Raw genomic sequence first — 13,547 nt, 5'->3', positions numbered from 1 at the left:
AAAATTCACTTTGTATATGTGATTTTCAGATACTGCCCTTTGCGGCTTCTTTGGTTTTACTGTTGTTGTAGTAAGATCAAAAGTTGTATTGTGCAACTGTCACAATCAAAGGTGAATCATCAGTTAGCACTGAATGCTGACTGCAAGTCTGTATTTTATATATTGCCTTAACTCAAGAGTATTAGTTCTTGCTGAGAGAAGGCCATCAGAGTTGATCAGAGAATAGTGTGCCCAGCCTAGGTAGTAGAGGGAGGTTTGAAAAGGCAGGAGAGACAATATGCTTTGCAATATGCCCTTTTATATATATATATATTTATTTTTTTTGAGGCATGATATTTTCTCTCCCAGGTTTTCACTTCCCTAGGTTTTATCTTCCTACAGGAGAATTTGCTGATTTGTGCCAAAGGCAGTATTTCATTAGATGTTCAAGAGCATATTCAGTTTTCCCACTCTTCCTCTCTTTTCCACCTTGCCTGTCTGTAGTGATTAATCACTTTCCTAGTGTTCAGAGAAAAACATAAGTCAGTGATTGTGCTGGAGTTTAAAGACCTGTAGACCTCTGAGCTATGCTCTAACTCCACACTATTACTGCAACCACATTGGTGATTGCTTCTGACCCAGTGTATATTTGCTCCAGCTTTAGTGTCTGGATGAGCCCAACACTGGAAAGATTTCTGATCTTGCTATCTGTCAGGAATGTTTCTGAGGGACCAGTCAGAGACAGAAAAGCAACATCTGAACTTCTAAGTAATTTCTTAATGAAGTCTGTCATGGGGCAAGTAACAGTCATTTCTGCCAACTACTGGATAATCAATCCTACTAAGTGCTCAGAGCCTATGTTAGACAGTGGGAGCACAATATCTTCTCAAAGAAAACTTCAAAAGACTCCTTTGTATTTTACCTATGAAAAAGATACATTCTCTATAATTTGAATTTTATAACTCAGGACTAGCTGTCTCTCTTGACTAAAAAAGAGAGTGGATGTATCTCCACCGCAATTGACATGTTTCAGACAGCTTGTCACAGGCAGGACATCAGACTGGATGATCACTATAGTCCCTTCTGGTATTAGATTAAATGAATTTCTGAGTAAATAGAAAAGTGGTAGGGAAGATAACTTTAAGAGCTGCTAACAGCTGTTATTATTACTGTCAATTGATGTGATGCCCAAGGTTTTCTTGGTGCCATACACATATAAAAACTGCCACTGAGTTTGTAATTGAAGCATAATCTGTGATCTGAAATGGCATTTTATTTTCTGTATCATCTCCCTTTCTTCTTACCACATCTTATACCAAGCAATTGCTTGTCTTTGTCTTTGGAAAGGCAGGGAGAAACTACTTACATTTCCTTAAAGTCAGAATGGGATGCATGCTGTAGTGCTAAACTGCAGCCATGGCCCTTTCCAGGAATATCTAGAGTCCAGAGCATCAAAATATTAAAAGTCAGAGTTGTAAACTATTTCTAGAAGCCTTACAAAGCTTGTGGTATCCCATGACATAGAAAGTCTTTGTCTGATACCATTCAGCTAATGACACTGAATTTTTCTGTTGTGTTTGTATAAACAATAAATAATTTCTTTTAAAAACATTAATAGTTCAATGAATAATGCATGTACACCATCCTGATTTATGGTGTTAATATGTTATGATAATGGATTTTTATGGAATGTGTATAATTTATGCAATGATGTTATAACTTTCATTTGCGTTTCCACTGGAGCTGCTTTAGTGTCTTGAATATTTGTGGAGACTGCTTTCATTCTTTAATATATGCATTGGCAGCACTGAACAAATTTAAGCTTAGCATTTCAGTGTCATTCTACATTATTTAAGTAGCATGATGAGATATGAGGTGGTTGAGGACCCATACCTGGAGGTGTTTAAGACCAGGCTGGATGAGGCTCTGGCCAGCCTGATCTAGTGCGAGGTGTCCCTGCCCATGGCAGGGGTGTTGGAACTAGATGATCCTTGTGGTCCCTTCCAACCCTGACTGATTCTATGATTCTATAAATAATACAAATTATACATAAACACATGCATAATGTACAATGTAATGTACATATCATAGCATATATATATTTCTATGTGTAGTCATGTGTGTGATAAGTGTTTCAATATATTTAGTATTTACAGTTTTATGTAATGTTAACTTCCATATAACATTAGTCATGACATTGCAGATCTCATTAATCATGCAGTGATTTGTCCTTACTGGAAAAAACTTGGAAAATCATAGCATTATAGCATTGATGAAAGGTACCTTGTTGTTATTATCAGATTGTAAATCAGTCACTCCCTTTCTGGAGATATTCAAAACCCATCTGGATGCGTTCCTGTGTGATCTGGTATAGGTGATCATGTTCTGGCACAGGGAGTTGGTCTAGATGATCTTTTGAGGTCCCTTACAGCCTCTAACAATTTGTGATTCTGTGACTACTTCTTCCCACCACCCCCACGCCCCCCAGCAAATCCAGAAAGGAAGTTGTAGTGGCAGGGGAGGGTTGGTCTCTTATCTCAAGTAATTAGTGATAGGATGAGAGGAAATGGCCTCAAGTTGTGCCAGGAGAGGTTTGGATTGGACATTAGGAAAAAATTCTTTCCTGGAAGAGTGATCAAGGAGTGGAACAGGTTGCTCAGGAAGGTGGTGGAGTCACCATCCTTGAAGGTGTTAAAAAGTCATGTAGACATGGCACTCTGGGACACGGTTAAGTAGGCATGGGAGTTGGATTGACAGTTGAACTTAGAAGTCTTTTCCAACCTTAATGATTCTATGATTTTATAAATGTGTAGTACTTCAACATGTCAACTAAGTAACTGACTTCCCTTTGTCTTTCTTCATGGTTGTTTTGCACTGTTATTCCACCCTGGACATTAAATGGGGAAATACATTTATGGATTGTCATGTATCATCTAATTCATCTTGCATCATAACTGCATCAGTACATGGAGAAAAGCACGAGGAGCACATCTTTCCCCTAACACTCAATTCTTCTGAAGGACAAAAGTTTGCAAGTATTCCTAAATCAATCAGAAAACCAAAAGATAAAGCATCTGAGAAGACAGAAAGGGAGAAGTCCAATAAGGAAAGAGGATCACTTTTATCTCTTCCATCCCGAGCTGAATCTTGGGTGAGAACAAATACAAAAATTGGATTTGTTGCATGTGCAAAAAAGTCTGTAGGTCAGTATCACCAGCACTACTGGTGTATCCCTTGTGTTCCACTATGCCCTGCTTTGCCACCTCTTTTAACTTGTCACCTAAGATTGAATTACACTTGTTAAAAGACATGCATCCTGCATTTAGAGATGGAATGTCACCATTTTTTTGTTTATGTGTAAAGCAACTACTGATTGTCCCTTTTGTTGGTCTAGTTTCTGTCTCTGATGAAGATATATTAAATTCTATAAATTTGCCATATTAATTTTACACTAGTTCTTTATTGTGGCTTTTATGGGTTCACAGGGAGATGAAATAGGTCTTTACATTATAGTCAGTTCCTGTCTCATATGTCACAAACATCATTAGCTTGCAGACATGCAGTGGCAGAAAAATTGGTATCTACTTGCCTGCTTGCAAATTCTTCTAATCTGTGGTGAGTTAATATGAATGTTCTTTGTTGACCAAAAGTCTACTAACTGTGGGCCTGTATGCCTTAAAAGGAATAATAGGCTTTTGTGGATTGCAAACATATTAATGGAAGGAAAAGAAGAAACTGACAGCAACTTAACAGTACTGCTTTTTGATGGGAATTTATGCAGCACGATATCTTGTTCATCAGTAAGATGAATAGTCTCCTACCCTTCAGGTGCTACTTGTACTCTATCACTCTAGAGAAACCATGTGTTAAAGTGGTTTAGGTAGTTTGGAAATTGAGTAGTTTGGGTAATTGGAAAGAACATGATGCCTCATAAAACAGAGCAAGATTTATTTCTACACCAAAATAACTCCAACCAAGCAACAAAACAAAGCAAAATAAACCACAAAGAAAAAACCAAAACCTCATACCAAACCACAAAACAAACCAAAACCCCCACAAAAACAAACAAATGAAAAACCCCCACAAACCCAGCATGTAAATATGTTAAGAGTTCTAGTTAAAAAGCTAGGGAAGGGAAAGGAAAACTTGGTAAAAAGATAGTCACACGAAATATCATTACAAGATACTCTTGTTCATATAGACTTCTCAGAAAAACTAGGAGTGTGGACCATTCTGCATTAGAGTGGGGAAGCACATAAATACCTCAAAGAGTTTCTAGATGTTGCAGAGTAATTTTCCATTCCTTTTGCAGCCACTGCTTGTGTAGTAATCCATGTCAAAGTGTATCAATGTATAACATATATCAGTTGGGAAAATTGCCAGCATAGAGGAACATAATTTCATCCTAAATAGTGGTAGTAGGTGTATACCAATAAATACATTATGTTTATGATCCTTCACTTTCAGCAAGCTCCTTCAAACAAACCATACTGGACTTTACATGTAGTAAGTGAACAGAGAGATGCAGATGTCCTGGAGGTGAAGAAAGACACCCAGCGAGTAGATGAGATCAAAGCCATGAAACAAGCATGGGAGTCTAAGGAGCCAGGAAGAGCTATCAAGGTAATACTAGAGTGCAATCTTTGCAGTAATGTTTCTTCTAAGTTCCAGGAGCTACTATGATGGTAGAGCAGTTGCCACAATAGATAATTGACTTGATACTTGTCCTCTTTGTCACTACGTGGAAGACAGGAAATTTTACACAGCTGAAAGAATCAGAAGTGATTATGTGACAACTTCATCTAAGGGAAGGTGTCTCTGACCATGGCAAGAGAGGTTGGAACTAGATGATCTAGGCCCTTAGGCCTTTCCAACCCAATCCATGCTATGGTTCTATGTGCAAGAATTTTGGGCAGGAATACAGATAATTTACTTGAGACCACAGATTTCCAAAACTTTAGATTCTACTTTACAAAACAGAGAAGAGTTTTGCCTTAAAATGCCCACTACCTCTGCATAACTGTAAAGCTGCTACTTGTGACAAGTTGAATGTGTAGCATGAATGGATTCTAGTGAAAAACACATTGTTAGAAACATGCCAAAAATGTTTCTCTTGAAGAACTGGCACCTGACCATATCATCACTAAAACGGTCCCCTGTAGCCAGGATTCCCAAATTCATTCTGGGTTGCAGGTTACCCATGAGCCTGTACACACCACTCCCTATGAATTCACTGTTTTGAAGAAGCAATACTAATACAGATGTCAGCTGTAGCAGTGCTCTTTTAACATAGCATATAGTTAAGATGGGAAACTAATACAAATTCTTTCTAGCAAAGCAAAAACTTACACTGCTGATTCAGAATGGGAAGGATCATTACTGAAAAAGAAATATGAAAGAAAAAAATGCAGTCTTTAAACTTACCTGACAGTCCCTTATCACCACCACCTCCACTGACCATTGAAGGATACTCAGCCAGAAATCCCAGCTCATAAGCACGTTGCCTTCTTTATATGAATTTTCAGAAATTAACCTCATTCATGTGTCTTCCCAGCTGTACTTTCAGATTTTCTCTTCTCTCTTCAGTGTATCCAAAGCTCAAAATTTTTTTCTGACACTGCATTGCAGCTTTGATTGGCTATGCTGAGACTGAAAATGAAAGTACAGTCTCAGAAGGATTACCTGGAAATTAATCCCCTTTGATGTGTGGAATCTCCTCAGAAAGCTAGTTCTATCACCATTATTCTTATTTTTATTTAATCAGAAAATCAACTGAGTTACAAGTAAGGGGTTCCATTTTAAAAGCCCCTTTGTGACATTTTTTCCAAAACTGTTATTGTTAAGAGAATTGCAGCAACTTCATTTAATACACATTTAAAAAGTCACTAAATTGGGGGTCTGCTATCCAAACTAAATAGCTCCTTTCTTCCTGATCACCCTGTCCTAATGTTTGCCTCTTCCAGAGGCCACATGCCCTCTAACTCTGGGAATGAGGTGCCTGACTCCTGATTGACCTCTGGCTTCTCCATCCATTCTGACAATCTAAGTCCTTAAGAGAAAGCCAGTGAACCAAACTCACTTTCTGCAAAGACAGGCTGAATTGGGGATATTTTGTCATCAAAGGCAACTGAGTCTGAAAAGGTTTGCACCCATAGCTCCCAGTTCCCAGGAGGAAGACTGAATCACCACGCTATAGGAGCTCATAGAAGGAGGTGGTATTTCCTTAAGGAGGTGCAATACCTGAATGTATGTTGACATTCAGCTATTAGGGAACTTTGTTTTTCAGTGCTGTTTTGTTGGGTTTTTTAAATCCAAAGATGATTTTTAACTGCCCAGAGATCAGTGATTTTACAGTATTGAGTTGCATGATGGTCTTTAGTGTAAGTGTTTGATATTTCTGGACTGATTGGATGGGCAGCCTAGCACCTTTTCTGATTCCAGCTCCAGGCAGAGCTGCATACTGCAATCAGGTGTTCATTACTGACAGCATCGTTTTCTCATTTGGGATATACACTAAATATACCCAATAGGGATTGAGTGGAGTGAACCCATTCAAAGCACATTGCCTACCTTTCTTTACTGAACTAACTAAGATCAACTGTAAATACTAATGCTGATTTGTTTTTCCTCTACACAACATGTTAAATAAACCAATAAAGGTTCCAAAATGTAACTTTAAAAATGGGATGTTTAATGTTGACAGGTTATTACTTCAGGAAACAAAATAAATTAAAATCTGTTGGAGAGGGAGCTTGAATGTGACTACATGAAATGTAGTCCTCTTGTGTTTATCATTTTTTCTCCTCAGTGGCTGTTGTTCAGAAGTGATATTTTCATAGATCAAACTGGTGAAATATACTCACCAGTATTATGAAGTGGCATCATATCTTACATGCACTGGATTTAAAGATTTACTGTCTTGTTGACAACTTATAGATTCCTGCTTTTGAAAATTCTTTGGGGTTTAAAGTATACAGCAGAATTTTTCTTACCTGGATTTAAACTTTGATCTCTAGGCTTTTCAGGAACGCATGCGGTTTATTAATAACTATCTTGTGAGAGATTCAGAGGAGCCCATAGATGGGGTTGACACTGCCAGTTTAACACCGAGTTCAGAAGAAAGAGGTAAGGGTGTAACTTTCTGTCAAGCATGTCTTCAGTTCATGTTCATTGTGTTCAGCTCCTTAGAAAAGACTCCTGCATTAAATACTGGTAGCAAATAGATTAAAAGCCCTGACAAAGGTGTGCAAATGCACAATGTCGTGCTTAATTCTTATCTTCTTTATCTCCTCTTTGTTATAATTGTTGCATTGCTCTATTTTCAGACACAGATACAGCCTCATGGCTCTTGGAGGCTGCCAAGTTAACCCCACACACACTTTAGACAGTGCTTCTGTGCAAGAATTCTAATCCTAAAGTAACCTGAAATTTTTGGAAGTTCAGTGGAAAATACCTATTCCCTCAATTCCAAATTGGGTACCAGAGATCATTAGTGTAGAAACATTTTAAAACTGCTTAGAGATGAAGTAGCTCTAAGTAAGACACTAAAACTTTTAAAGTGCATTTTGTTTGTGTTAATGTTTATGGAAATTGTCCAGGGATGGTGCTCTGGAAATGAAATGTCAAAAAGTGCATTCTTAGTAGCATCGACTTCCTGGCAGCTTCCATAAGCATTGTCTAATTTTATTTGGCGGTTACAACTTCTATAGATTCTTTATCTGTATTCCCATGCAATTACTGGACTGCAATGAAAATATGAACTTGATGTAAGGCTGTAAGGCTTTTTTTCTTCTTTTCTCCTGAGAATAATGTTGAGATCAGGCCATCACACAAAGGAAAGTATAATACCCAGTCTGGTTGTGATAATGCCTGGTCACAGCTCTTGTACATGGAAGTAGAACCTGTAGCCAGTACATAACTTGTTAAGATAGTATTTTATCAGTCATATAAGTAATCTTCCTGGAACTGTTTCAGAATGTTTCAGAACTTAAAGCAGTAGTCATCTTCACTTTATGTCTTAGACAGACACAGGCTGCTCTGGGCAGCCTGGTCTAGTTGGGCGTGTCCCTACTGACTGCAGGAAGGTCAGACTGGATGACCTTTGGAAGTCCATTCTGGCCTGGACCATTCTGTGATTCTATGATTAGTTACTTTTTGCAACTCAAAGGAACTTGTCTAAGTTATTACAAAAGAACTTCAAAATCAATGGTTGTCTACTAAGAGTTTTGTTCTAAACTATATTTGGAGAGGTGACACTCCATGACTTCTAAGTTGTTATGGTTCTGCTCCACAGAGTGCAGCAACAGACAATAATGCACTTCATCATTACTGTAATGCTCAGTATTTTAATGATACTTTTTATGGTCTGGAGAATATATTTTCAGCTGGTATATTTGTCTTTGTATAGACAATAAATACATAGACTTTTTTTTTTAATGCTCAGAAACTTCTCTTTTTGAAAGCAGGGTGATAAGAGAGTTATTATAGAAACAAACTACTGCAGCCATTGTTAAATCTTATCAAACTTCACAGAGATTATCAGCGTATCCAGGCAAACTGAAAGAAAGATGTGTCAGAATAATCACAGTGCAGCTCAGCACAGGGGTGTGCTTAATATCAGATAAGTCATTGTACTGTGAGAATGCTACAGCACGATTGTAGCTAAAATACAGATGTTAATTTCACTCTAGCATATGTGGTTTTTCTTTTTTCAGCCTCTTTGACTCTGACAGGAGAGTTGGAAATAAAATGGCAGAAATATTCTATACTCTCCAACCACCCATATTATCATGTAATAATCACAGAATCACACAGAATATATCTGGTTGGAAGAGACCTCGAAGATCATCCAGCCCAACCTTCAACCCAGTACTCAACACTAAGCCATGTCCCTAAACACCAGATCCACATGCTGCTTGAACTCCTCCAGGGACTGCTAAGCCAAAATAAAATTCTATATAAGTCTTTAGATGGCACCTCCTAGCATAACCAGTTTAATCTGTTCTGTTGTATATTCTCCTACCACAGGAAAGAAAACAACACAAGCAGCTATTGACTCAAGCTTACAAACTCGGAAAAAAAAATGGGAGCCTACTGACCTTAGTCCTTACATGAGGTAAACTTCAGTAAAAACAATTAAGTCCCAGTTGAACACCAAAATGAAAGACTGCTGAAAGATTTTCACATAGAGAAATTAGTAAATTAAGTACATTTTTATGGACTTGTCTCCTCTGTGTAATTTGGTCCAGTATAATTATTATGAATTCACATTATGAGTATAATGTGAATTTAGACTTTATCCTTTGCTTCACTGAAGCTACATACAAATTCAAATTATATATTTTAAAATGCAGTTAATAATAGTTAATAGCTGAAATAATTATACTCTTTAGTCAAAGGAACTTTGCTCTTTATTACGTATGTTGATACGAACCTGTCTAGTATACAGGAGCCTGTATGTTTGCTGTGCTGCATCTAGAACCCAGTTCATATTTCAGTCTATTTGTTTTCAATTTGGCATTTATGCAGCTCATCAATTTTCAAAATATCTTAGAATCTGCTGGAAAGATCTCCAAGTTTAGTTTTAAGTTGAAAAGGAAACTGGCATTGGATTGAAGTGATTAACATTAAACAGTAGAAAATATGGCCATAAATACCTTCTACAGGCTGGAGTCTTAAGCATTTAATTTGTCTGTTCCTTGTCTTTTACACTATTCATTAAGTCAAATTATAAGAATATATTATCCACTTAGCTGCCAACGGCAAAAAAAAAAAAAAAAAAACAAAACAAACCACAAAACCACAAAAAAACCCCAAACAACCAAAATGAACTCAACCCCCCAAAACCCAATTTGTCTCAATGATGAATTATAATATAAAAAATGTCTCACAAATTAAAAATAAATGTGACATGTAGGAGTTTTTCTTATGCTCGATGATGAACATGATTTTACAAATATTTTTAAGAAGACCTGGCCTCAGGAATGTACTTTCTCACTGGTGTTAAATATATAAGCAGAGGAAAAGCGACTCCTTATCCATAATTATCAGAATCACAGGACATTAGAGGTTGAAATGGACCTCAAAAGATCGTATAGTCTACCACTCTTCCAGAGCAGGATCACCTAGTGAAGGTAACACAGGAACATGTCCAGGCAGGTTTTTTAATATCTCCAGCAAAGGAGACTCCACAATCTCTCTGGGCAGCCTGTTCCAATGTTCTTTCACACTCACAGTGAAAAAGTTTTTCCTTATATTCACGTGGAACCTCCTATGCTCCAGCTTGTACCTGTTGTCCTTTATGCTATCATTTGACATCACTGAGAAGAGCCTGGCTCCAACCTCCCAACACTTGCCCTTTGTGTATTTACAAACATGAATGAGGTCACCCCTCAGTCTCCTCCAAGTTGAAGAGCCCCAGCTCCATTAGCCTTTCCTCATAAGGGAGTTGTTCCACTTCCTTAATCATCTTCATGGCTTTGTGCTGGACACTTCCAAGCAGTTCCCTATCCTTCTTGAACCAAAGGGTCCATAACCATACAATGGAGACACAGAAGTATACAAGCCAAATACATACATATAGGTGGTTAAGCAAAATATATACCAACCCAAATTGTATTTGAAAGGGAAAAAAAAAAATAAGTCTTTGTATTTCCTTCAGAAAAACAATGCCTGATCCTGTGCTAAGAACTGAGTCTATCATTCAACAGCAAGAGAGACGTAAAGCACAAAAAATCAACCACTTTAGGGAACTTCAAGAGCTGGCTTTGGAACAAAGGGAAAAAGAACAAAATGACAGATGTTTGTGGAAGCAAAATATACTTGAAATGTATGAGAATCTGCAGGTAGGTTTACAAGATAAACTTCTAGTAACTTAATTACTGTGATAGCCACCACTGGTATGAATATCTTAACCATCCTCAAGACTTTAGTATTCAGTACCAATAAACTGTGAACAATCTTAAAATTTGACTTGGGCAAATATTAAAACTAAAGGCTCTAGGGGGAAAAACTGTGCTACAACATCCTTCATATGGGATGTTCTTGGTACTTTCTTGATACAGCTCCGCAAAAATACTGTTTTAAGAAGATCAGCACAAAAGGACAGTTATAAGTGAGAATAAATTGTGCTTTTGACATACATGACCAGATGCATATTAGATAAACCATCTCTTCTTGGGCTCTTTTTTTAATTTTATTTAGGGTTTTTGTTATAGAATTAGATAGGGCTTGCTGGAGCATAATAAAGAACAAGATAATTTACATAGGAGGGTGAGTTGCTCCTAACGCATGTTTTACAGCTAAGTTAGAGAACATATTTGTTCTGGAATATGCATGATGCAAGCAAACAAAAAATGTGAATGATTAATCCTTTTAAAAAAAAATGTCTATAAATAGTAAATTGTGTAGCATTATTGTAGGGATCATTGTTAGGATTAATTCAGCCAATGCATTGCACATTGGCACCAAAATCTTAACAAAACTGGCTTAACCCTTGAATGTGAATATGAAAAAATGTTCTGTTGCACAGTGGTGATACAATGACCACTAGCAACCGGCTAGAGCTCTTAAAACCAGATAAGAAGTAGTAAAATCACTTTACTGCAAGCCAACCTGTTTACAGAAATCCCTTGATAGCAACTCTTCAACAAGTTCCTAGACAGCCTGATTTATATTACTTAATTACAAGTCTGCAAGGAGCCATATTTCTCTACCAGTGACTGACTGATGATAATAAGATGTCCTGGTTTGAGCTTCCAGCTCTGGACAGAATGTAGATTTACCCCAAAGGAGTAAAGGAAAACACTTGCACAGAATTGGAAGTTAATAACAGTTATATTTACAAAAGTAAACAAAGTACAAAAGGTATTAAGGTAAAAGGAATATATATACAAAACCAGAATCAGCAGTGGACTAGGCCTCCCAATGGACTAAGCCCCACTATGCAGCAAAAAACAGCTTCCTGCCAGCAGAGCCTCCCACCCACACAGCCAAAGTGAAAGCAGGAGCCAAAAGAGCTCTGACCGGAAGGTCTGCCTCTTAAATAGAGAATATGCAGGAAAACGAAGGGAATAACACATTACATTATTTGGTGTCTCCCCCTTGGGATGGACTTTCCATCCCTCCAGAAGGAGTTCTATCTCTGTGATACAATATTTAACCCTTAACGTATCACATAAGAATAAATACCCAGGTTTTCAGATGTTGCTGATACTGGATGACTAACATGTTACATATCAGAGGGACACATTTTTGTTAAGAGTAGTTGTTCCTCACTTTCTAGTAAGTATGTTCATAAAAAATGTTTCACAGTGCAAATTTAAAATGAGAGCTACCTGAGAACACACATACTGTGCAGATCAGCACTTGCACAGGTTTTACCTGAGCAGACTTTGAAGGAAAATGTTTTCAGAAGTGTCCAAGACCAACTTGCCCTAAGTCTCATTGATGGTCAGTGTTATTAGGCTAGTTTAGTCTCTTAAAATAGCTCCTAAACCATTTCAGCATTTCTGAAAACTAGAATTTAAGATACTTGTTTAAGGCGACAAAGCAAGCCAGCAACTGAAGAGGGACTAGATTGAGATGGGGAACTACTCTGTTTCTCTATCCTGCTTTCACACAATTAGCTTATTATGCCAGCAGTTTAAAAACCATTTTCATGAACTTCCTTTAATTTGAGGCGAAAAGTTTGGCCTGTAGCTGCATTACTCTGAAAATCACTAGAAACACACAAAGAAAAGAAAAGGAGAGATGCTCTCCCTGTATGTAGACAGTCACACAGTGGGTACATAAGAGAAAGGTTGCTTGTGATAAAATCAAGATTCATATCCTTGGGGGGTACTGCTTTGTGTTTTTGGCTAGGCATCCTTAGATGAAAACCGAAGCAGAATTCTCAGCATTCGCAAAGCATACAGAAGTAAGCTGCTAGAGGAGGAGCGCAGAAAACAAGAAGAGCTGGCAGCTCAGGAAGCAGCTCTTCAAGCAAAGCAGGAGATGAAAAGCCCAGATGCACACAAAAAAAAGGATGGAAAAGGTTTACGGAAAAAAAAGTAACTGCTGGCAGTACTGAATTATATTTAACAGATTGGAAAAAAAAGTTGATATGCAAAGATGCCAAAGAATGTTTTGTTACTTTCCGGTATTTGTGTCAGCTGTATCACATTTTATCTCTTTGCCTGATGCTGGTGAAAACACTGATCTAGCATTCCGCTTTTTAACAACATGTTTGGTATTTTGCTTCTCATAAAAGTACTCACTACTATTAAAGTTTGTATGTTTTGCCAGAATAAAATTTTGCATCAAACATTCACATTCCATTCAGATTCTTCTCCCAAAATCACAGTGCCTTTCATCCTGTTTTTCTAATCAAAACAGAAACAGGCAGGCAGGAACCAGAGTTGAAACAGTGAACATAACCTATCAGTTTTGAAGTCATTTAACTTGGCAGCAACGTAAGCTCTAGAAGTGAATGACAATTAGTGGAGTTTATAATAATTAAATAGCGGAATACCACACATTTCTTATGCAGGCACTGGAAGACTTCCCAAAGGCTGGTTCAGAAGACACTC

At 37.5% G+C, this 13,547-nt stretch overlaps 1 protein-coding gene across 1 annotated transcript in view; it reads left to right on the top strand.

Moving 5' to 3' along the window:
* Positions 1-13,257, top strand: part of ADGB (androglobin) — a 106,093-nt gene extending 92,836 nt beyond the window's left edge. Inside the window, exons 30-35 of the mRNA XM_068152396.1 lie at positions 2,943-3,130; positions 4,447-4,602; positions 6,996-7,104; positions 9,007-9,094; positions 10,640-10,823; positions 12,841-13,257. Coding sequence (XP_068008497.1) covers positions 2,943-3,130; positions 4,447-4,602; positions 6,996-7,104; positions 9,007-9,094; positions 10,640-10,823; positions 12,841-13,032 — 917 coding nt within the window. The 3' untranslated portion in view covers positions 13,033-13,257. The remainder of the gene's footprint in view (positions 1-2,942; positions 3,131-4,446; positions 4,603-6,995; positions 7,105-9,006; positions 9,095-10,639; positions 10,824-12,840) is intronic.
* The last annotated feature ends 290 nt before the right edge of the window (positions 13,258-13,547 follow it).

The sequence above is a fragment of the Melanerpes formicivorus genome, unplaced genomic scaffold (assembly GCF_026170545.1).
Source record: "Melanerpes formicivorus ecotype bairdi unplaced genomic scaffold, bMelFor1.0.p_v2 SCAF_2, whole genome shotgun sequence".
NCBI lineage: Eukaryota > Metazoa > Chordata > Aves > Piciformes > Picidae > Melanerpes > Melanerpes formicivorus.
The sequence above is the reverse complement of the archived record's forward strand: the minus strand, read 5'-3'. Positions and strand labels throughout refer to the sequence as shown.